Consider the following 24,451-nt stretch of genomic DNA (forward strand, 5'->3'; position numbering starts at 1 on the left):
TCCTAGATACGCACACATGATCTTTAATTTCATAGATAGCATAACTCTGAATTACATCAGTCTCCCAAACCTAAGAGAATAATAACAAAGCTAACCTGAGTTAGTGTGTTTTAATACAGTGCATTGCAACATTACTGCAGTAGGTAAATGTAAGAAGGGCAAAAAATGAAACCACCCATACCGCAGCAGGGTAACAACTTGCCAAAATTTAACACAGCCATATCCAGTGCTATCGAATTTCTAGAGTTACAAAAATGCAACTTTTCCTCCTTTCAAGGAAAACGGCTCACAATTTCAATTTTTTGGAAATCATTTTTGTTGAAGTGTGATGGGTTTAGATACTTCTGCACAGCACTGAAATATCTGGGTCATGGAGGATCAAGCAGGATTATACAAGGCAGTCCTTATTTGAAGTGAAAAGTGCACAGTTACTGCATCTGCCCACCACCCCCGTTTCAACCTAATTCGCCAAGAATTAAAGACAAAGCATTAAACTTGGATGTAAAACAGGAGAAATAAAGATATGTCTATCTAATGGCTGAAATGAACAATGTGAAAGCAGAAAACCTGGGTTCAATCCCGGCTTCCCTGCTTGACAAAATTCTGTGATCTGAGGACATCTTTCTTATGTTTGATTTAATAGTCTGTAATGTTGCACCATATATAATAAGAAACTAGGATGCAGGGAAAGGAGGAACCAAATAGGTTCACAGCTGGGAAGAGACCTATGATGAAAGTTTGACTACAAGGTCCCCCGGCTTCCTTACCTCCATGGAGCTCTAAATAGGATTCTACTAAAGAAATGCGAACATAGACACCAAATGGGTCAGTTTGTATGGCATGTATATGTTAAATGGAAGATTTGCAATTGAATGCAAACAAATTGGATGTTAATGGGATCCTTGTGAGGTCCTGATGAAAGCCAACTTGGCCGGTAAGGCATTGGTATGATGGCTGAAACATGTTGACCCAAGGTTACAGAGCATACTAATTCCCATAGTTCATCCATACCTATTTTTAACTCTGTCAGGGTGCCCTTTGAAAATAAAATGAACCCTCAGGACACCCAATAACCGAAGAGCTTCCTTGGCCTCAATGTTCCCAGATACATTAGCTATCTAGATGAGGACTCTATGATGAAGCATGCCACTTGTAATTTCAGTGGGTGAGCGCCTTTTTAATACCACAGGGTGACCCTCTTAGGATGGTATCGAGAGATGGGCTAAGCACAGAATAGGTTCATTCCTGTTTTTCTATAAGGTGTTTGTGAAGGTGTGAAAATCCTGTATCACTTTTCAGTCATTCCCGAGTAGAATACAGCAATAAGAATCTAAGCCACATATATAACGCATTTGACACTTTGCTTTCATGTGGTTTCTGTCTGACAGCCACACTCTAACCTCATGCACCAAGAATTAAAGACAAAACATTGACCTTTGATGTGAATTAGGAGAAATAAAGGATATCCATTTAGTGGCTGAATTGCACAAAGTGAATGCAGAAAACCTGTGTGCTGTCCATGACCTCTGTATGGCCGGTGGGGGCTGCGGTGACGATTGAGGGATCTCGTCCTGGTTCAGTGCTCTATTCCGAAGAGAAACGTTGCACTGTGCACTACTGTAACCTGAAGGGGCGTTTTCCCTTTGTGCGCTGTCACAAACCCCTTATGCCAGGAGGGGGGCCGTGGTGACAGTGAGAGGGCTGTTGCCCTGGAGCAGCGTGCAGCTTTGAAGGAGAAGCAAGCCATTGCTCTTAGAGGAAGAGCAATGATTCAACTACCCAACAATCCATGAGGACCCAAGATCTGTCGCCAGATTCAGGGAGGCTTACTACATAGGCGGAAGAGCTTGTTGACACCTGCCGCCTCTACCGTAGCATCCATCTTCTGCTTACCACTGGGCTGCAGACGCAAGACAGGGCACTCCGACCCTCCACTCCAGCGAAAGCACGTCAGACTGAATACTGTACCGCCTATACTGGGCTTGCTCTGACTGACGCTACAGAGCGGATGCACTTTGACTTTCTCAAAGCCATCATGGAACTTCTAAAGCTGAAACTCACTAGCGGGGCCTTGCTGAAATGCTGCCTCGCATAAATGGGGAATAACCTTGATTCTTTTACAGGGAAGTGGAAAACGAGAGCTGATCCATGGAAAGCTAGTGTGCCTGCCTTTAGAAGACTGCTTATATACTTTACACACACAAAATACAAGGGTGGATTTAAGGGAACACCAATGTACCTCCCATGTAAAACCGTAACAGTAAAGTAAGGCAGCACAGTGGGCTGCCTTGTGTATTTTGTTTTCCCAATGCCACGCAAGAACTATCCTATGCGGCTATTTCCTCTTTGTATGTGTGCTTTAGAATGTAGCATAGATGTAAAGCGAAAATAACGAGGAGATATTGATATTTTTCTCCTTGTTATGCCAACACAGGTAGACTCGCGAGTTTGGCGCAAACCTATATTTCCAAGTCTTTGTAAATATGAGTTTGCGTTAAAATACATCGATGGATGCACAGGAATGCCCTAGCACTACCCATGTAATGCCTATCTGACGTAAGGTAAGGCCAGGCAATATTCTGCAAACCCAATCAAACGGAATCTGTGTGGTACTGTCAATCCCAAAATAGATTTTGCGTCGGGGTTGTACCAGAAAATTGACTTGACCCTTACGCAAAATCTGGGCCTCGACTTTTACAGTTATTTTTTTTTTAACTCTGCCAAAAACAAAGTGGCAGCAAGAAGAAAACTGACAGTAAATCTGTTCTGCTTAATTGGTTGTAAAGATTGTATTTTAAAATATCTTATGAGTTAATGGACCTGCTGCAGAGATCCGTGTGTTCCCAGTAAATCTGAGTGATCAATAATTGTAAGAACTCTGGAGGTTAATGCACTTGCTGGAAAGATCTGAGTTTTGTCTAGCCTCAGTTTTGACTCAAAGTAGCATATGCGTCTCCTGTAAAGCACATCATGTCATATGCAAATGATAGATTTTATTTTTTGTAGATAGGTAAGTGGGTTACTTCTTCGAACGCAGATCATTGTTACCTGCAGTTGCGTTGTAATCCTAATATCACACAGTGAGTTCTAGAAGATATGTGACTTCTACACCATTCAATCTTCACTGTTTTATGCACCCATCCTATACATTGCTTTACACTCTTATTTGATTTATTGTGTATATATACGTGTGATTTTACACTCTTATTTGATTTATTGTGTATATATACGTGTGATTTAAAGCACTCGGACACTCTGCATTGGGAGAAGTTGCACTACACAAAAAAAAATAGTAGTACTTGAATTATTTCAATGCTTGTTCAGGGGTAGTAGGCGCTATATAAAGTCTATTTTGTGTAAATACTGGGAAAAACCAACACATCTGGCATTCTTGCAGTGCATGCATATCTAGTAACAAGCATTGGAAATGCAATAGGTCTCGCCTTTGTTTAAGTTAAAGCTATTTGCTTTGCTACTGGTATTGTATTAAAGCTATGTATTGAGTGTATGTGATATGTAGTGATTTTATGTTGTTAGAATTTTAGTTACCTATGTGTTTTGATTTGCAGTGGCCTTTGGGACCTTTCTAAGTGTTTAGCAATGCACTTTCCAGCATAAGTAAATAAATGCATGCATACAAAGGATATGCAGGATCTGACCTTGTGTAATGTAATAGGTGCTTGTGCAAAACACTCCAATGCGTTTAGCCACATCTGCTGTTGAGGACACTGCATAAATAAGAAACCTGGCAAAAGGATGCTGCAACAGGGGAACACATCCAAAGGGCAGCTTAGCATAAAGCCCCACTACTCCTAGTCCCCCCTTCCTATCACACACTGAAAATAATTGAAAGCATTTTAGCAGCTTATGTTAGAAGGAGGGGGTCGGGGGGGGGGGGGACATTTTTTTGGTAAATGAGTGCTCTGCTTTAAAAGGGAATTAAGAGCCTTTGACCATAGATTGCAGCCACAGGTGTTTTTATTTAACTGCCCTTTTAGCCATATAAAGTTTACCTAAACACGGGATACAAAAACATCCAAACTTTAAAAGTTGAACAGTTGCATACAGGCATGCATCATAGAGGTACAATCGAGAGCGCTGCTTGTTGCAACCTACACTTGGCGCTGGAGTCACTACAATTTAGATTACTATAAATTCAGAGGCTCAACCTAAAGGCAGTGCGCCACTGTCACGCAATGCCAACAATAGAGCAGCGCTGTCCAGCGGCGTCACTAGGGTTGGTGCCACCCAGTGCGGTAACTCATGGTGTCACCCGGTGCGGTCCGCATCCCATTAGAGACGCCACTGGTGCTGTCCCTATGACTTTTTGGTCTGTGGCAAACTTTAATCCAGTTTAGTTTCTACTGCTATACTGCCCCATCAGTGGTACGGGGGAGGGAGGGCGGCTACCCACGGCAGTGCAGCCTGTATCAAAATTAGGGGTGGGCAGAATTTGCGTAATTCACTTTCGCAAATAATCGCGAAAATGTTAAAAATCTCCGCAAACACGCGGAAATATCGCGAAGATGCAGAAGTTTTTTCCCGCCCGTTAGCGGTATTTTCTGCGTGGTCGCGGCTCGCCAACTTACCCATGCGGTTGCACGTGGGCGCGGCCATCTTGTTTCGCGGTGCATGATCGCGAGAAGAAAGACGTGATCGTGCGACGAATGACGTTACTCGGGCGCGAACTGTCGCGAGACAGCGCAAATGGCTACAAACAATCCAACATCTCGTGGAGAACGCGACCGGATCGGGAAAACTTGTCGGCGAACGCGGGGATTCAGGTAAGGCGATCGCGCGCACACGAATGTATTATTTTACAGCGCGAGCAAGCAAAAATGTTCTGGTAAAATGCGGATTGCAGAAATTGACATTTTCGCGCGGAACGCGAAAATGTGAAACTATCAGTTTCCGCGAGCGGAACGGAATTTTAGCCCAGGCCTAATCAAAATACACCCACCGCGAAGTTGCATGCGAAAGTTACTCAGCTCTTTTACGTAGGACCCTGGGAGTCACCAGGGTGGGCGTTTCCCAGTGGTTTCGTACGCTGCCACTGCCCGCTCTCATGTGACGCCCCCTGCGCCACGTCAAAAGACTGCAGGAGGTTGTGGAATCTCTAAGAAATGTATCCTTTACTAAGTGTGTGTTTTGTAAACCCCACCACACTCAGACGGGGGCCACTGAGCAAAGCAGAAGTCGGGACAGGTGAAGTTAAAGGTTTGTGCAGAACCGCATGAAACAAAAAACACCGATACACGAGGATAAGCGAGTGAGGGCGAGAGAACTTCAATGCCATTGTGAGATTCTGTATTCCAACAGTCGAGACACTTTTGTAAACTACTGCACATGGCGGTTCTGTACGTTAACGTATGTAAATGTTGCATCCCCTGTAACAAAAACCTATTGTGACTGGGAGCGAGTTTGTGTGTAGCACTATTGCCCTCCGCTGTGGTGAGGGTCCTATACCATGGAAATCGTCTCAACTTTTCCCGAACGCGTTGCTCTTTGATAACTGCGTGTGGGGACGCTTAGTTGTTATGGATAATGTTGTGTGGGTCTGTCCATGCATACGAGCTGGTGTGTGTTGGTATCAGACCAATTTAAGAAAGCACGAAGCCCTGGGAAATAACAGACGCGGCATGTAGCACTGACTGAACTGCTCCGCTCAAGGCGCTGGCATGTCCACCAGCCATGTGAATGACCCGGTGTCAGGCAGTTGGGGGTTCCTTGGGGGAGGAAAGTGAGTAGTCCACTCCAGGGTCTCAAGAAGACCTTGGGGGGGCGAGGTAGCTCATAGTTCTGAAGTTCCTACTGCACAAGTCTAGTGAGCAAGACAAAAGGTTTTCATGACGTGAATTGCTTCAGCCCCGCCCCTTTTGTAATATAATTCACTCCTTCATTTTACATCATTAGGTGGCGAGACAACTCGGTGGGTAATGTGCCTACTATGTATCTCTACGTGTAAGCGAATCCCGCATTAGCTAAGGAATGCATAGGGCCTCCTGTTAACCTGTTTATGGAATGTTGCGTGTTTCCCTTCTCCCCTCCCCCACAAGGGATGACTGGCCCACGACATAGCTTCCGGTATCGTGTCAGTAGTGTGCACAGTAAGTGCTATACCAGTCCTTTGTAGCTGTCATTCCCCCATAAGCGGACATGGGCCCTAGAATGACAGCCCTTCCGACTGTGATTGGAAAGTTTACACTGCAATTTGCAAAGCTGAGGGGGTTCGAGAGGGCGTCAAACACAGGCTGAAAAAGAGAAAAAAATCACTGAAAAGGCAATTTACAACTTTAATATGAAGCGGGGATGGCATGAAAGGAGGTAAAACAAATGTGCACATTTAATCAGACCAGATTGAGAGGAACACAAAGAGAAATGCTAATTAGACCCATCAGGTAGAACTAACCTTCAGCCTTCATAAATGAATAAGGCTCGGGACAATGTCTAACTGCGAGGACAGATAAAGAAAAAAGATTATTCCAAGAGGAAGAGGAGAGGTATGCAGGTCTGAGGCCAGCTCAGTGGCTGATCACCGTGGCCCCTGCGGCTATAGAGGTGATCTGGGAGAGGCTGAGCTCGGGCGGCCCATAACGAAAGGCAGTCTCCTTAACCTGGAAGCGGGGTTGGGAGGAGTGTAGATTTTAGTGTTGAGAGGGAGGGCACCAAACGGGGAGAAATGTTAAAGTAAAAAAAAAAAAATTAAATTTTTTTTTTTTGGTAATCAATTTTATTGTTTTGAGAGAAATTACAAAAAAGGAAGATCAGCAAAAGCACGGAACACAGTGAATCATAGACATTTACAGGAGCATGACATCCCACGATTCCCAGCCCCATAAGGTGTACACAAGCGCAGGAGTTAAGCAAAGTATATAGGTCCTTCCACAGTACCCAACCATTTCCCCCACACCCTACGGTACTTTTTGGGACATCCTCTTGCCGCATATAGGGTTTTTTCCTGGGTCGCGCACCAGACCACCCCGCCCTTCGCCACTTCCCAGGGTCGGGTGGGTCAGGACATTTCCATGCCGCCGCTATATCGCGTTTAGCTACAATCATGGCTGTGTTGAAGAATAACTTTTAGTTTCTGGACCCATCCAGCCCTACTGTGATCCCCCAATAGAGAGTGACGTGGGTAATGGGGAAACACCCATCCCAGGACCTCCGTAAGCTCTTCCTCAATACTTTCCCAGAATCTCGCCAGTTAGGGGCATGACCAGACCACGTGCAAAAAGTCAGCTGGGGCGTGGCCTCACCTTGCACAGGACGCATCCGGGCACAGGCCCGCTTGGTGGCAGCGCAAGGGAGTGAGGTAGGCCGCGTGCAGGTAGTATAGCTGGCTCAGCCTAAGCTTGGCAGACGCGGCTATTGTCTTAGGCGCCATAAGGGCGTCACGCCAATCTACCTTGTCAAGAGGGCCCACCCATTGGTCCTGTAACTTGTCCAGCGAAGTGGGAGTGTTATTGACTAGAGTGCGGTAAATGCGGGAGATATCCCCTTTGCCCAGGTCACCCAACATAGTCTGCACCTCGGGAGGGCTGTACTTCGGGAGTCTAGTCTCCTCTGTGATGTGTATGGAGGGCGTGCTGCAGCTGCAGGTAATTATAGAATTGGGACGGGTGAAGGGCGGACCTGGAGTTCCTGAAATGAATGCATGTGGCCGTTAGCCCGGACATCCCCAAGTTGTGAGATTCCAATAAGGTCCCACGATTTAAACCCCTGCAGCCCACTAACCTCGTGGAGCCAAGTTCCCTGCCAGAGGGGTGTGCATTGGGTCAGCTTACGCATCCAGCGAGTGTGGCGTAGAGAGGCCCGCCAGGCTAACAGCACGGAACGTGTCGCATCGGGCAACTGAGGTGGAATGGACCCCTCCGTACATCATTGATTGGATTTTGGGTAGACCTAATTCACTCAGCTCGAGCCGATAGGCCGGGTCAGACCAGCCCCCATTGAACCAATCATGGATTACTAGGAGACGCGCAGCCAAAAAGTAAAGATAGAGATGTCATCCCCATACCCCATCAAAGGAGGGGATCTGTCAGGTGGTCAAGGCCAAGCGCACTCTTCCCCCCCACTCCAAAGAAATTTAGTGGCGAGACTGTCCAGTTCCCTGAACCAGGTTGTGGGGAAGCAGAAGGGGGCATTCTGAAGGACGTAAGGAAATCTGGGGAGGATCATCATTTTGAACAGGGCGACCCTCTCCAGGGGATTCAGAGGCAGCGTCTTCCATTTTTGAAGGTCCTCGTTAACCTTCTTTACCAGTGGGGCGACATTGAGAGACCAACCCAGTTCGGGAAGAAGGGTGACCCAAATCCCCTAGTATTTTAATGATTGAAGCCGAAGTGGTATGGTGGATTGCCAATCGTAGCAGTCCCTGGATAGGTGTAGTGGGACCAGTGCCGACTTCCCCGGGTTCAGCCGGAGACCGGATGCTTGCCCAAAGGACTGCAAGTTCTGAAGACACCGTGGCCCCGATACAGCGGGTTCGGCCAGAAAGACCAGGACATAGTCTGCGTATAGGGCAATCTTGTCCGCTTCTGTATTAGGCCATTCCCAGCCGTGGATGCGATCCTCTGCCCGCACCAGAGAGGCCAGAGGCTCCATCGCCAGGGCGAAGAGTATGGGTGAAAGAGGGCAGTCCTGCCATGTTCCCCTGGTAATGGGGAAGGCCTCCGATAACACACCATTGACCAACACGCGCGCTTGCGGTTGGGCGTAAAGTACATGGACCAGAGCCCTAAAGTGGGGTCTAAACCCCATCTCGGCCAACACGTCCATTAGGTATGCCCAGTCCACTGAGTCAAAGGCTTTTTCAAAATCTATAAGAAGGAGTGCTAGGTATGGCGTGAAGAGGTGCAAATGGGCTAGGGCCAGCTGTAGCCTCCGAAGATAGTGTTGGGTCCCACGCATGGGCTTTAAGCCACATTGATCTGGATGAACCAGCAGAGACAGATATGGCTTCAGTCGTTGAGCTAGTATGGCGGCATACAACTTGATTTCCGTGTTGAGAAGGGAGATGGGACAATAGTCCGCGCAGTGAGGGGAGAGTGGCTGGGATTTCGGTAGGACCACAATGGTGGCGATGTCCGTCTCGGGTGGGAAGGAACCTTTCTCCAGTGCTTCCTCAAATAGATCGGCCAGGCGGGGTACAAGAGTCTCGCGGTACAGCGCATAGTATTCTTGAGGAAGGCCACCTGGGCCCGGGGTTTTGCCCGACGAGGTAAGGGAGATTGCTTCATCGATTTCCTCCTGAGAAATGGGGTGGTCTAGATCCTTCTGAGCCACTGGACCCAGCCGAGGGAGACGCATGTTTCCTTGCTCGAGGAAGGCAGAGAGCGATCTGTCAGGGGTCCGCGCTGCGTAGAGTCAATGGCAGTAGTGGGCGAAGACGCAGGCCATCGCCAGTGTAGTGCTGTGCACCGCTCCCTCCTCGTCCACCACCTCCGGGATGATGCGGTTGGTCCTGAAATATGTGGCCTGTCTATGCAGGATCGTACCGTTTTTGTCTCCCCAGCCATATACTCTTGCCACTGATGATCTCCAGAGGAGCTTAGCAGCATCTAGGGACAGCTGTTTGATCTGGGCCCGAAGGTCAGTGAGTTGTCTGACTTGGATCGCGTCGTCGGACAGGGAAAGGGACTGCTGAAGGCGGAGCGCCTGCGCCTCCCGTGAGGTAATTTGCTGCTGCTGCGCCTGTCTCTGGCTCTTAATCTGACCCTTTGCAACACCCCGAATGGTAGCCTTCCCTGCCTCCCATAAGGTACCCGGAGAAGCCACCGAACCTTCATTGGCGAGAAAGTATTGCTTGAGATCCGTCCCCACCACCTTTTTGAATTCTCTATCTTGGAGGCACAATGCATTCTTTCTCCATGTTTGGTGGGCTGGGGGGGGGCGGGGGCTGTACTAAGAAGCCCTGGGAAGTGGTCAGAAATCTCAGAACCATCAATTGAGGAGAGAAAAATCGCATCTATGCGTGCCTGCGTACGGTGTGCTGCGGAAGGGTGGGTGAATTGGGTGGTGCGGGGGTGCCAGGTGCGCCAAGCATCAGAGGCCCAGAGACTCGGACCAGCACTGTAGCTGTTTCGCCTGCACCAGTCTAGTGGTAGAGGGAGAGCCCGTCGTGTTGATGGCCAGGGAGGAGACCGCATTAAAGTCGCCCCCAATAACAGTAGGGCCCAGAGGCAAAGCATTCAGGAGGGCCGCAGTGTGTTTAAGGGTGGATGCAAGCAATCGAGGGGGGGGGGGGGGGGAGTAGATGGACATAAGGTTGAGGGGGGAACCGGCCAGCGAGCCGCAAAGGGTCACCGATGAGCCCTGAGGGTCGTGAAAGACCTGTCTAAGTACAAATGGCAAGGTGCGCTTCAGGAAGATAGCCACCCCGCGGGAACCCCTAGAGAAGCCAGAGTGCTACACTCTATCATACCCGTAGCATGCCAGGAAGGAGCAACAATTACCCATCGGTACTTTACTTGAAGTAAGATGACGTCTACGCTAAGGCGTTGCGCAGGTCTGCCAGACGTTTAAGCCGGTCAAAGAGACCATTGACATTCCACGATAAAACGTGATGGGAAGCCCTAGGAACAGTTGTGTCGATCATGGTGGGTGGTACGTAGGTCTAGGTCGTGCAACCCTACAGGGGACGTGGGAGCCTGCCTTTGTACGGGTGGGCACGTGCAATGAGGTAGTATCTGGCCCCTGGTGGGTCAGCGCAAGTTGATCCGTGGTAGCTGAGGTAACAAAACAATAAAAACAACAACTACATAGGGAAAAACCGGTATCAAACCTCCCCCCCCCCCCCCCCCCGCCCCCCCACACTTCAAAAACAGAAGCATCTGTCGACCCCCCCCCCCCCCCCCCCCAAATTTTAACAGTAACCAAACTAGAACGCTCGGGTTGGTTGCGTGGAGGATCCCTCCATATGGACGGATATACAGTGGTTCGGCCAGTAGAACCAGGTAGGCGAGCGTGAAAGTCTACCGATGTTCAAGATCCCCACCAGGAGAGAATCTCACCTAGTGACTGGATGGCAACAAACCTAGCTCAGCAGACCCTCAGAGGGTAGGAGTACGGGAAAGGTCTGAGTCTATCTTGGGGGAACCCTCCCAGGCCAGTGATGAGGATGTTCCAGGTAGCTTATCAACAGATTGGTGCGGGGTGCAGAGCCCGATAGGCTGGAAGAGTCTCGGAGTCCATGGGCTGTCATGCTCGAGGACCTGGAGGCCGCTGCCTGAGTCCGGCGCCCGCTACAGGAGTGTGTGCCGCTCACGCCCTGGCGACTGCGGCCCCATGGGTTGGGAGCCTGCAGGGCCCGGAGACAGGTCATGCCTCTGGCGGAAGGGACGCTCTTCCGTCAGCCGTGTCCATGCCGCCTAGGGCATATCGAAAAATTGAGCTTTGCTTTGAAAGATGACTCGGAGGCGTGCAGGGAATTGAAGTTGGTACTGTAGCCCCAGGGCATACAGTTTCTTTTTAACGTCCGTATAAGAACGACGAGTTCTTGCACCGCCCGGGTGTAGTCCGGGAATACCATAACAGTGTGATTTTGTAACTTGAGGGGACCATTGGCCTGAGCCGCCCGCAGAATGGCGTCCGGGTCTTAAAAGTTGAGGACTTTCAATATGATGGGGCGAGGTGGAGCTCCAGGGGGCGGCTTAGGTGTGAGGGAACGTTGAGCTCTCTCAACCACGAACCAAGTCGAGAGAGCATCCTTGGGCATCCACGATGTAAACCAGGCCTCGGCGAAGGTGGTCACCTGATTCGACTCCACCCCTTCGGGAAACCCCACCATGCGGAGATTGTTTTGACGTGCGCGATTTTCAGCATCTTCGGCGCGCCGGTGGAGTTCCTTGGTGCGGAGGTGAGCTACCTGCTCCTTCAATTGTGAGATGTCGTCCTCCGCTGTGGATATACAGGATTCGGACTCTGTGAGTCGCCCAGTGGTGTTGCAGAGATCCTGCCGGATGAGGGATACGTCTACCTTGATTTCCCCGATCTTCCCCTTGATGGACTCCTGTGAGGCACTAATTGCCTGTAGAATGGTGTTCAGATCCCTGTCCTGGGGTTGAGGCCCCCCCCCCCTGCCGCCTTCCCAGGGGGGTCTGGTCCTGGTCAGAGGTGGTGAACTGGTCCATCCTAGTCTGTGTGGGGGCGCAAGTGTGGGCTTGGGGCCCTTGTCCCTCCCCATGGATGACTTAATCCTACCTCTGCCGAGAGTTCAGGGACCAGGCAGGGGGGACCCGGGACCATGGATACCCCACACGAGGGCTAGGAACCATCACCAGCCCGAAAGGCAATCAGGTGGAACTATGGTGGTCGCGTGAAAAGGCGTACAGCAGGGGGGGGGCCAGGTCCAGTGGCCGAGCTAAGCGTCCCACGGCACAGTCTGCAAGGCCAGAGATGGTGGCAGGGGCGTCGGTAGGTGCATGGCGAAGCCTCCCAATGGAGAAGATGGGGCACCAACAGATCAGCAACCCAGGGTGGGGGCCCCGTGTGCGGGAGAGCCCGACCCCAAGGCCGTGGACCGCCAGGCAATTAGTCGTGGAGTATGGCGTCCCTGTACCTCCTGTATATTGCCACGGCAGTGGAGAAGGTCGTAGCCAGCGGGAGACACCACCAGCGGGCAGGTTGGGAGCTCCAGAGCATGCACCCGCCAGATGCTGCGCCCAATTGTCTCTAACGGCGTTACGGGGTCAGATCCCTAAGGATTAGGGGGCCCTCTTATCCAGGACACAGCGCCAACAAAACACCCCAAGGTCTCACCGGGGAGTTCAGCAGAAGACCCGCAGGACACCGGGTCGCCCCGGAGGGCCAGAGGAGGGGGTGCCGGCACCAACCCCCCCAGCCCGCTGCTCGATAGTGGAGCCGAATCCCCTGGGCCCACACCCCGCTCACCAGTGAAGTCAAGTGGTCGGACTCTGAGGATTTCACGGGCCACTAGGCCGCGGGGGTTTGCCGAGCCGGGGAAGCGGTATACACCCGGACCGGGGCAGATGCTGGCGGGCAACTCCCAGGGAGGAAAGGTGAGGGAAGAGGTGCCCGCTGCCCGACTCCTGCAGCCGAAGGGCCTCCTACCAGGATGCACAGAGAGCACCCCTACACCGAGCGGGGCCCGGAGGATGGAGGGGAGGGGGCCCGGGAGGGTCGAGGGCCAGTCCCGTGCACCGCTACCTGACTTGGTAGCTGCCGTTCCGAGGTCCTCTCTTCGTTGGCAGTACCCCTCCGAGAGGCCACAGTCCGATCCCAAAGTTGAGGCAAGGGGGCGTCCAGGAGCGCCACAGGGGATGTCTGGTCACAGCCCCTCACTCTGTGCCTCGCGGCGCTCATGGCCCACAGAGCCCACTCGCAGTACGACACAGCAGGCAACTCCGGGGAGCAAGGCAGGTGCAGGCTCGGGGCAAAGCAGTAGTGCACCGGTGTTCACCACCGCAGGGCCACCATCTCAGGGTCACTGCGAGGCTGGTCCCTGGTGTATCGGTAGACTGCGGCGCCCAGGTCCCGTCAGGCCGCCCCCAGCCCTCTAAACAGTCAGGCACTCACCGGCGCTGGAAGAGCATGGAGCGTCCGGCACCGCAGGGCCGAGTGGGAAGGCGCGGGCAGCCCCCGGAGACCCGCCGCCTGCACCCCACAGCAGGTAGTTCCGGTGTCGAGGGCAACTCCGGGATTCGAGGCGGAGTGGGGGCTCACTGCCGCAGGCTGCCCCCTCCTATCAGCCGCTAGGCCGGCCCTCTGTGCACAGCAGGTCGCAGCGCCCAAGGCCTCCAGTGCTCGCCCACACCACGCAGCAGTCGACGTCGGGCAGCCCCAAGATTTCTGCGGTCCTCAAGGTTGTCCAAAGCCCGCTCTCACCTCACAGCGGCAGCTCCGGGACTCAAGGCCGGTCCGAGGCCCAGGGCAGATCAGGAGCTCGCCACCATCTTGTGTGCGCTTCAAGGCCGGCTCCTGGTACAGCAGCAGATTGTGATGCTCAGAAGTTACCAATGTCGCTCCCAAAAAGGGTTCCAGAGCCCTAGGCAGTCAGGTAAGCAGGTCTGGGGTTAAGGGATATCCTGATGGCGTGGATTAGGAGCGGATGACGGAGGGGTCCAGAGCACTCCTAAAGTGCGACCGCCATCTTGACACTCCCGGCCACGCCCTCCTAAAGTTTAATGTTATGAGAAAAATATGTGGAGCTGCGCATCCGGATCAAAAGAAAGTACAAAAAACAGTTTGGCTAAAGTATTCACTCTATATGAGTTCCGTGGCTGGGAGCCCCCACTCCTTGCTGTTTGTAAATAGTACATGTTTTCCCGCTGATACAAAGCGCGGCGCCCGCCGCGAGCCCATGCTCCGTGATGTTTTAAATAGAGCATGTTTTCCCACCTTGGAAGCGGGTGCAGCGCTGAAATGAAGCGTGTGCCGAGATTGAAATTTGAAGTGCAATGCTTCGTAAAAAAGCACGTCGTGCCTGCAGTGAGAGTAGCTCAGTAATACAAGAAAAAAGTGCTTAGCGGCTAATTCAGACACTGTCTCCCGCCGCAAGTAAAAGATCCAATCCTGGTGGGTGGGGCCAAAAGTGGACAGGGTGGTAACCAGGAGGGACTAAAAGCCTCCTGGACAATCAGAACACCCGGTTTTGCATAATTGGTGACGCAATAAGACGCGCACCAATGGAAAATGCGGGCAAAGCAGAAAGCGAGCTGTTGAAATCTTATTGATTCCAAGAAGCTCTTGCATGGCAAGGGCAGAGCATGCGCGCTGCTAACGCCAGGCAAGACCTAAAAAGGGACTGAACAAAGTGAAAAGCTGTCTCTCTTTAGTATGTGAAGTGCTAACAAGGTGTTAGCCTTTGTTTCCCCTCTGCTGCATTTGCATTAAGGTGTGAGCCTCCAGACTGCTCCCAGCCAGGAGACTCGAACAAAAAGAGGCCTGATGACCCGTCAAATTTGGCCTTTGTTATGGGCCCAGCCCCGTCCCAGCCTGCACGTTGTTGCTTGTTGCAGATGGAAACAGACACCGTGCAGGCACTGCTGGATGTGTCCTGGTGTTTGAAAATTACACCGGGACGAGTTCAGCACATTATTCAGTGTTATCCAACTTCTTGACAGGGTGGACGGCGTCCGCCCTATGAAAATAGTGGGTGGACGCCGTCCACCGACGTGTACCCCCGATTTGTGCCCTGAGTTATATATACTGTGCTGCCTGTGCAGTGAAAGTTTGAACCTTCTGTCACCTACTCATTTCACACAAACCCTTCCCAAAGAGTCCATTCTGTATTCACACCCTCCCAGTCCATCCACACAACACCTCTAATGGTTAAGCGCCCTATCACTCCCCACCCTTTCACTTCAGCTTCATGCCGAGAGGGCAGCAGAGAACACAATAATAGTTCTACTTGGTTATCACAAACGACATTTAAGCACTACATCAGGGCTCTCCAGTGTCGGTCCTGGATGTCCGGATCCATGCCAGATTTTTAACCTCTTCTATGCCCATGACGAGATAGTCTCGTCATGGAGCACGGTTGCGCTGTGCCCATGACGAGACTATCTCGTCATGGACCCCGCCCACTAATGAAAGGCCCGGCACAGGAGGGGGAAAGGGCGGGGCACTGAAGGGGTTAAGATAAATGTAGTTATCTAAATGTGAATATGCTAAAAATCTGGCGTACATCTGGCCCTCCAGGCCTGATATTTGAGAACCCTGCACTACATAAATGGGCCACATTTCCACCCATCTCACTCCCAAGGAGTTGCGTGCGATTTGCTCGCAAATAAACGTCGACGCCTCGTCGAGGGTATGAAGTTGTATAAATGGTATTGCAGTTCAATACAGTGAGTGCGTTTTCATGTTCTTGGTGGAGGGTAAACACTATCGGGCATTCCTGCATTGATGTGTTTTTCCAAACCTTGTGGAAAGTGGCTAACCCTGGGTGGAAGATAAGGCATTTGTGTTTAATTGCGCAGTCACACTCTAAACAGAAGAAACACCATGTTTATAGTGTAAGACAAGCCTACTTCCTGTACTATGAGTTTAGTTTTTCTGGTATGTTTGTAGCGCATGTAAGAGCGCAGGCCCACGCCTGAACTCTTTCTGCTTGTGCCATAAACCTAGTTTTTCTTTTTATCACATGGACTATAATTAATGAAAAACATTATCAATAACATACGCTAAAAGTCTAAAGCACTAAAAGAAATAAAAATGAGTGGGTTTTTAAATGCAGAACTGGTTTACGTATCAGTTTCCCTCAACAGGCCTTTATAAAATAATGTATCAACGCTCTTGAGGTCTGTTTACTTACTATTATTTTTTTAATTTCCTGAATAAATCCCTGAACAGTGCAGCAACCATTTTGGAGGAAGGTGGATGAATGCATTTAAAATGGCTGCCACATTGCTGTTGGTCCGCTTGCCTTTCTTAAAATATGGCTACTGAAATGGGCATGGACTATTTCACGGATGCATAGATAGTTCACAAGCTAAGCCCACCAATAGTAATCCAAGCTACAAAGACCAATAAAAAAACCTGAAATCAGCACAGTCCTTGTGAAGTTCTTAGTGATATCTTGCGGAAAAAACTGCAGCTTTTGCAAACAGACTATGTAACGCAGAGGTCTGCCCACGTTTGAGGTTCAGATGACTGACTGACAAACCTTAAGACCCATTAGAAGAAACTGCAACAACCGTGTGTCTCATACAGAACTTTTATCATGCCTAGTAGCACATCAATGCACTGAGATGGTACCTTATTGCACATGCTTAACATATCTACTTTACAAGTAAATAACCAATAAGCATCATTTTAGTTAAGGAAGCCACTCCCTAAAACAATGTTTGGACACAGCAGAGCTCCTTACACAGCTGGTAGAGACGAGGCAAATGCAAGTAAATAGACACAACCCCTGGAGCGTTCACTTCTGGAGGTCTCAGGATGGACCCAATCCATACACAACAGAACCGATAGTAAACCGATCTCTGGGCAGGTCTTTGGCCCAGTAGAGCTAATGACATGGGTGAATGGGTAGAAGTGGTCCAAGCAAACCGGCTGGAACAGAGAATAATTAATTACACACTCATGTGGACTTTGCTAGCCATTAACGGTTTCTTTTTTTACTCTCAGGAGGAAGAGATTCCGGAGCTGGAAATTGACGTGGACGAGCTCTTGGATATGGAGCACGATGAAGACAGGAGCTCCCGAGTCAAAGTGAGTAGAGCGTGTGACTGGTATTGAGTGGCGCTGCAAGAGGTTTGAGTGACGGCTATGAGCAGTGAGTGGCGATACATTCATGGCACATGAAGGTCAATGGAGGTGGGTGAAGCCTATGGGTGGAGATCTGATGAGTTGGGAGACTTTGGGAGTGGTAGTCACGAGGTAAGCGGATAAGACTTTGAGCCAAGGTGCGCGAGTACAGATCACAAGGACGTGGTTCATATGGAGTTCATGAAAGGGTGAGTTGCGGCTGCGAGGATCAGTTTGTGGAGGCTGCAATCAGAGTTGAGTGAAGCCAACGGTGACCCTAGAACTTGCAGATTTGATCAGTTTCCAAGATTAAAAGTGGGCAAATATTTGTAGTAATTTTATTTTTTTTATTTGCAGGAGCTATTGGTGGAGTGCTTTAAACCCACTGAGGTAAGTGCATCTGCTCCTTTGGGTTTTAGGGGGAGAAGCCAGAGCTGTGACAATTCAGGGACGACACCAGGGCAGAGGTGCATCAGCAGAACCCTATACAAAATTAAAGAAGTGTGGGTGCCCCTGGGCTGATTTAGTAAGGAGCATACACTAATGATTGAGGTGCTCTAGCAGAGCTCTTTGTGGGTCCTCGTTTAGTGTGGGTGCCTCAGGGAAGGATTGACGTACCCTTGCATAACTACACAGGCCTCTGACCGAGAGTATAATACGGTGCAGTGGAGGCAGGATCAAGGTGTTTTGTCAGACTTGTGTGTGAGAGCCAAGCCACAGAATAGTAGAAGGCTCGTGACGGGGGTTGAAGGGCATTCGCAGACCTGTGTGATGATTTAATATCAGCGTCTATTTGCAGCCTACCTCACACGGGCCTGTGTGGCCTGTCATGGCAGCTGCCTCCAGCTCTTCCCGCCCCCTTGTGGTGGAGCAGTCTCAGGGGGCGGGTGTGGCAGGGCAACGGTTGCCATGGCTCCCTCGGCTCCTGCTGGCACCAGGCAGTCCTCTCCACGCCCCCACCTTTATTCACCACCTCCCTCCTCACAACTGGGTTATTATGGCATCTCTAATAATTAGGTGTAGGCTTGACATACACTGTTAAGAAGGGTTATGGGGAAGCACAGGGAATCCGATCTGTTAAAATAGGGTCCGTTCCTTCGCCACAATCCTAAGTCAACTCGCCCAACCCTCCATTATTTAGCAAACCGTGCTGCCCAGCTTTTACATCCTGTAGTGTAGGCTCGTGCAGTAGGCAACTATGCCAGGACCTTTTTATTTCCCTAAAGTTCCATGTAGAATATACTTTCCGCCAGCAATTTTCATCCATTGTATCGTTCAGTTTTCTTCTGGCTACAACAGCGCACAGCCTGGGGCAGTGGATCAACCCACTTCAGCCTTTGGCTAACTTCCCTGTGAGTGTTGGTATTCCACTCTTTCACAAGAAGCACACCCACACAATTTAGTTCTTTTCAGCGCTGGGAACTATTTTGGCAATTTGTTGTTTTGAGATACAAATAAAATTCCTTTAGCTACAGTTTTTTTTTTTAATCTTCCTTTTTACATTTATTATAGATGACCAGGGCCCTTGAGCTTCCCGAAAACTAAAATGTTGCAAAAAAAATAACTGCAAAGCCAAAAGGATGCAGACCTGCTGGCGTTGCCAATGCTTATTTTTAAAGCACCCAAACATTGCTAGCAAGTCAAACTATATATATATTTATATAATTATTATTGTTTATTTTTTATTTTCCTGCTAAAGAACAGCATCTTAGCCCGGCACTACACACAATATATCCAGTAGTAAATGATGCATTAAACCTAGAGAGGCTTAACAATTGGTAATGCCTCGGTTGGCGATCACTACTCGTGCCGTCTAACTCTTGTTTCATTGGAAAGCTCTTAAAAGGATAAAACGTTTACTGACTTTATTTATTTTGAAAGAATACGTAGTTTACTCTGGTTGATGGCTTGCATAGCAGTGGGGCTGCAGCAGGCTTCAAAAGAAAAATAGATCTGTGATACTTCTTTTTACTTTGGGCACATGTTGGATGTATTTTGCAGTGCGAGCAGTGTTCAGATGACAAACAGGACTTTAGTACCACAGTTTACTTTATTTGATGCCTTATGCAATGAATGTAAAGGAAGTTTCAAGGACTGGTTTCATATACAAGATAAAATGGCTTAAAGTAGAAAGTGCAGTCGTGTGAGACCAGGTTTCAGGTGACCAATACCATGACCGCCCACTTGTTCACTTACCATCTTTCTGATACCAAATTTGCATTTAGCTCCATAATTTTCTGAAATCAAAATTACTCCTGGTAGCCAACCCAAAAGTTCATTTAAAATCAAACTGTATTTTGACATCCCAAAAACATATATACAGTTGTTTCAAATTGAAATGTATTTTGATATTTGAAAAACTCTGCATGTAATTTTTTGGATATCAAGAAAGTTTTGTATCTTCGCAAAAGCTCATGTGGGGTCATTTTGATTTCAGAAACTGCAGTGAAGATTATGGAGCCAAATAAACATTTTGGATGGGGGGAGGGTGTTCGCGGGTGGTGTTACCATAATTTCACCAGCACTGTAGTAACTATTGTGATATGCACTGCATCTTTTTTAGTAGGGTAGATTGAAATGGGCATGGATATGAATAATGTTCACTATTTGGTTTACACTATGGATGTGCTACTGTAGTGAGAGCAATTTTCAAATGGCAAATAGGACTGCAGCACTTCTGTTAACTAACTTAGCGGCACAATCTCTAGTTGTGTTTTGCCGGTGAAGCGAGAGCAGAGAAGGAGATTGTAGTACCTCAGAGGACTTTAGCCTAAAAGTGTGGTTCATACTTTAGGTCCAAATAGTAAATTCAGGGGTCTTCCTTCAAATGGTAACTGATTTGCTGGACCTTTTGCACCTTGTGGCAACCGGTGCCACATCAAACGTGCACTGTGAAAGCCAATAGGTCTTGCATTTCCTGTCAACTTTTGCCTTTGCCATTGTTTGTGAATGTTTTTTTTAAAACTATACAAAGGGACTTTTTTTTTTTTTTTTTTTTTGTGTCCGTAAATGCATATTGTGCAGGAACAGACTGCCGTCACTCGCAACGAGGTAAGCCAGTGGCTGAAGGTGACAACCCGTACCCTGTGCTGTAGTGGGCAGGACTAAAATGTGATTGAGCAATGGATGAAGAGAGCAGTCTGAAAGTACATATAGGAATATATTGTTCGAGGCATATGAGCTGCAGATTATACACTGTGCATAGATCGCCATCTGGTGTTGGGCCCGGATGTTTGCAGTTTGTTTTTCTTCTTGGACAGTCTTTGGAAGTCACGAGTTTGGTGACTCCTCCTTCGGTCCGTACTGCGCATGGGCTTCGGCTCCATCCTCTGTTTTTTTCCGCCATCGGGCTCGGATGTAATACTTCGTGCTTCGAACTTCCCAGTTCGACCTTCGACGAAAAATCCTCGTCCATCGAGATTCTTCAGACGAAACCATCTTCTTCATCTCTCTTTTAGGCATTTCCTCGATTCCAGGCATCGGCAGCGGCCTTCGGGCCTATCTCGACTCCCTTCCAGAAGTGCCCAAAATGTGGGTCTAAATTTCCCCACACCGATTTACATCAGGTGTGCAACCTCTGCCTCTCTCCCGAACACGAGGCCCGAGACTGCCCCGCCTGCAAGTCTTTTCGATCGAAAAAGACCATTCGGGATCGACGAGCTCGACGCACCATGGCGCATTCATCGACCTCGGCTCCACCTGACATCTTCAGAGAAGACACCGGAGCTTCGGGACAGCAGCACACCAAACAGGAGGACGATATCGTCAGCGCTTCCGAGGCCGACGACTCCGACGTGGAGGAGATTACACTGGCGCAGAGGGTCGTGAGTACTCTACCCCCTCCCACTCCCGCGCCCATACCAAAAGAGACTCCGGTTACACCTTCGCCTCTGGGCCTAGGGAAAACCAAGCATACCGCTTCCATCACCCCACCTTCGGGCCCGGTGAAGAGGCATCATAAGTCTCCAGGCTGCTCGGGCTCGGGCCAGCCTACTAGCGGCGCCGAAAAACACCCTTCGGCACCGAAGAAAACCACACCAAGCTCCGTTCCGAAGCCATTGGTGTCGAAACCTGGCCTCTCCGTGCCGACCAAACATAAATCCCTCGGCACCGACGCTCCCGGGCCGAAGCCTGCCTCGGCACCGAAAAAATCGGAGGCCCCGAAAAAGCATGGCACAGCTAAACCAACGAAGCCGTCTGTGCCGAAAACATCGGCACCGACAGAGGAATCGGTGCCGGAGGAGCTTTTCATGCCAGATCCTCGTCAAAGACTTTAACAAAGGATCCAAAGACTGGACACTTGACTTTGTCTTCCAAGAAAAGACTTTTAGACAAGCCAGCTCCTCCTCCACCACCTAAACGGAAGGACTCTGCCACATCCCCCTTCAGAGTACCCTCCCCACCACCTCCACCATCTCCACCTCCTCCACCTCCACCTCCACCTTCTCCACCCTTGCCTCATCGCTCTCCAACCCCGTCTCCAGACCCTGATGACCAAGGGGATCCATATTATGATCCAACAGCTGCCCCACAGGACCCCACTCCTCCGGGAACACCAGACCCATGGGAGGATTTTCACAATCCAGATGGTCTAGATGTGCCTCAGGATGATCTTTATCCATTCAGGCCATCTCCACCGGAGGACTCTCTAGGGTTCCACCATTTGTTACAACGGGCGGCACATTATCATGGGGTGGAGTTACACAGTGATCCAGTTGAGGAAGACTTCCTACTTGACACTTTTGACATAGCAGATAAATCTACTGCCATATTACCCATGCTTAAAGGGGTAACCAAACATGCGGCAGAGGTTTTGAAAGACCCAGTCAGGGCTAGGGTCTTAAACCCTAGAATAGAGAAGAAATATAAAGCAGCCCCCACAGATCCTGCCTATATTAAAGGACCTGCTCCCTTAGACTCATTAGTGGTATCCACAGCTAGGAAGCGAGCCAATTCTCATTCATCGGGTGAGGCTCCACCACCCAATAAGGAATCCAAGCTCTTAGATGCATCAGGCAAACGCACTGCCTCGCAAGCTGCCAATATGGCGCATCGCCAACACGCAAGCGCTGCTGGCACGCTACGACAGAGCGCACTATGATGAGCTGGAGACTATCATACAACATCTCCCAGACAAATATAAAAATAAGGCTCATGAACTCATACAAGGGGGAAAGATAATCACCAACACCTCTATTAAATGTGCCCTTGACGCAGCAGACACAGCTTCCAGGGCTATAAATACCAGTGTTCTGCTTCGCCGCCACGCCTGGCTCAGAATCTCAGGCTTTAAGCCGGAGGTCCAGGCATCTATATTGAACCACCCTTTTAACCAACCACACCTTTTTGGCCCAAAAGTAGACGAAGCACTGGAGAAAAAGAAAAAGGATACAGATACGGCAAAGTCTATGGGGGCATTACAATCCCACAAGCCTAGACGCTCCTTTCGCCGTTCCTCCTTTCGAGGCACTGGCAGGGGTTACTCTGCCGATTTCGCCTCTACGTCCTACAAGTCCCCCTCCTCAGACTACCTTCACAAAGGGATATCAAAGACGTCGGATATAGAGGGAACAATAATAAAGGCAGGGGCAAAACCAACACCGCCCGTTCTGCCACACCGCCCACACAATGACTTTCCACCGTTCCCCATCCCCCCCCCCCCCCAGACCATTCCACTCCAGTCGGGGTCAGACTACAACACTTTTTTCAAACCTGGGAAACCATAACATCAGACAAATGGGTGACCCAAATTATTCGGTCAGGGTACTGTCTCGAGCTAACATCTACCCCCCCAAATATTCCACCCAGGCACCGTACAATGTCCCAAGAACATACCACACTGCTGAAACAAGAGGTAATCTCCCTCCTGCAAAAACAAGCTATAGAGCAGGTCCCCGTCAATTAGCAAAATTAAGGGGTATACTCTCTGTACTTTCTGATACCAAAGAGAGACGAGACCCTACGGCCCATTCTAGACCTCCGGCCTCTAAATGCATACATCCATTCAGACCATTTTCACATGGTAACTCTCCAACAAGTTCTCCCACTCCTCTGCCAGGGAAACTTTCTCACTACACTGGACTTGAAAGATGCATACTTTCATATTCCAATACACCCTTCTCACAGAAAGTACCTCAGATTTGTGGTGGACGGTCAACATTATCAGTTCAAGGTTCTCCCCTTCGGGGTCACAACCGCACCACGGGTGTTTACCAAATGCCTAGCAGTAGTAGCAGCACACCTCAGAAGAGAACACATTCACGTCTTCCCTTACTTGGACGACTGGCTAATAAAAGCCGCGTCCTACAACCAGTGTGTGCAACATACAAACAGTACCATACAACTACTCCACCAGCTAGGTTTCACGGTGAACCACCAAAAGTCCCAGCTCATACCGTCTCACACAAAGCAATATCTCGGTGCCACTATAGACACCTCCAAAGCTATAGCCTATCCCAATTCAGCCAGAATTGCAAGCCTACAAGCCTTGCGCCAAAGATTCATTCTTCAGCACTCTCTCCCAGCAAGAGTGTTTATGAAGCTAATAGGGATGATGGCATCTTGCATCTTTATAGTGCCTCATGCAAGACTCCACATGCGTCCACTCCAAGAGTGCCTAGCACGCCAGTGGAACCATGCCCAGGGGCAGCTGACGGATCTGGTGTTGGTGGACGGTCGCACCCATCGCTCTCTGCAGTGGTGGAACACCACAAACCTTTCCAAAGGGCGACCGTTCCTGGACCCGGTTCCTCAGGTGATTCTAACAATGGACGCATCTCTCTCCGGCTGGGGAGCGCACCTCTTACACCTCACAGTGCAAGGTGTATGGACGCCACAACAAAAGTTACTCCACATCAACCATCTGGAGTTATTGGCGATCTTTCTAGCCCTGAAATCCTTTCAGAAACAAATCTCAGCCAAAGCAGTCCTCATTCGCACAGACAATATGACTGCAATGTACTACATTCAAAAACAGGGGGGGACACACTCTCCCAAGCTCTCTCGGTTAGCACAGAACATATGGAGATGGGCAATTCCACAAAACATCTTTCTCCTGGCACAACATGTCCCAGGGATACAAAACACCATGGCAGATCTGCTCAGCAGACAAACACAGCAAATGCACGAATGGGAACTGCATCCACAAGTTCTTCACCCATTCTTTCACAAGTGGGGGCTTCCTCAGATAGACCTCTTCGCCACCCACGAAAACAAAAAATGCCCAAGCTTCGCCGCC

At 49.7% G+C, this 24,451-nt stretch overlaps 1 protein-coding gene across 1 annotated transcript in view; it reads left to right on the forward strand.

The window, feature by feature from the left end:
- PPP1R14B (protein phosphatase 1 regulatory inhibitor subunit 14B) overlaps nt 1-24,451 on the forward strand; it is a 69,750-nt gene that overhangs the window by 34,533 nt on the left and 10,766 nt on the right. The window contains exons 2-3 of the mRNA XM_085625817.1: nt 17,095-17,178; nt 17,572-17,604. Of these exons, the coding sequence (XP_085481943.1) occupies nt 17,095-17,178; nt 17,572-17,604 (117 nt within the window). The remainder of the gene's footprint in view (nt 1-17,094; nt 17,179-17,571; nt 17,605-24,451) is intronic.

This window comes from Triturus cristatus, chromosome 9 (genome assembly GCF_964204655.1).
Source record: "Triturus cristatus chromosome 9, aTriCri1.1, whole genome shotgun sequence".
In the NCBI taxonomy this organism is placed as follows: domain Eukaryota; kingdom Metazoa; phylum Chordata; class Amphibia; order Caudata; family Salamandridae; genus Triturus; species Triturus cristatus.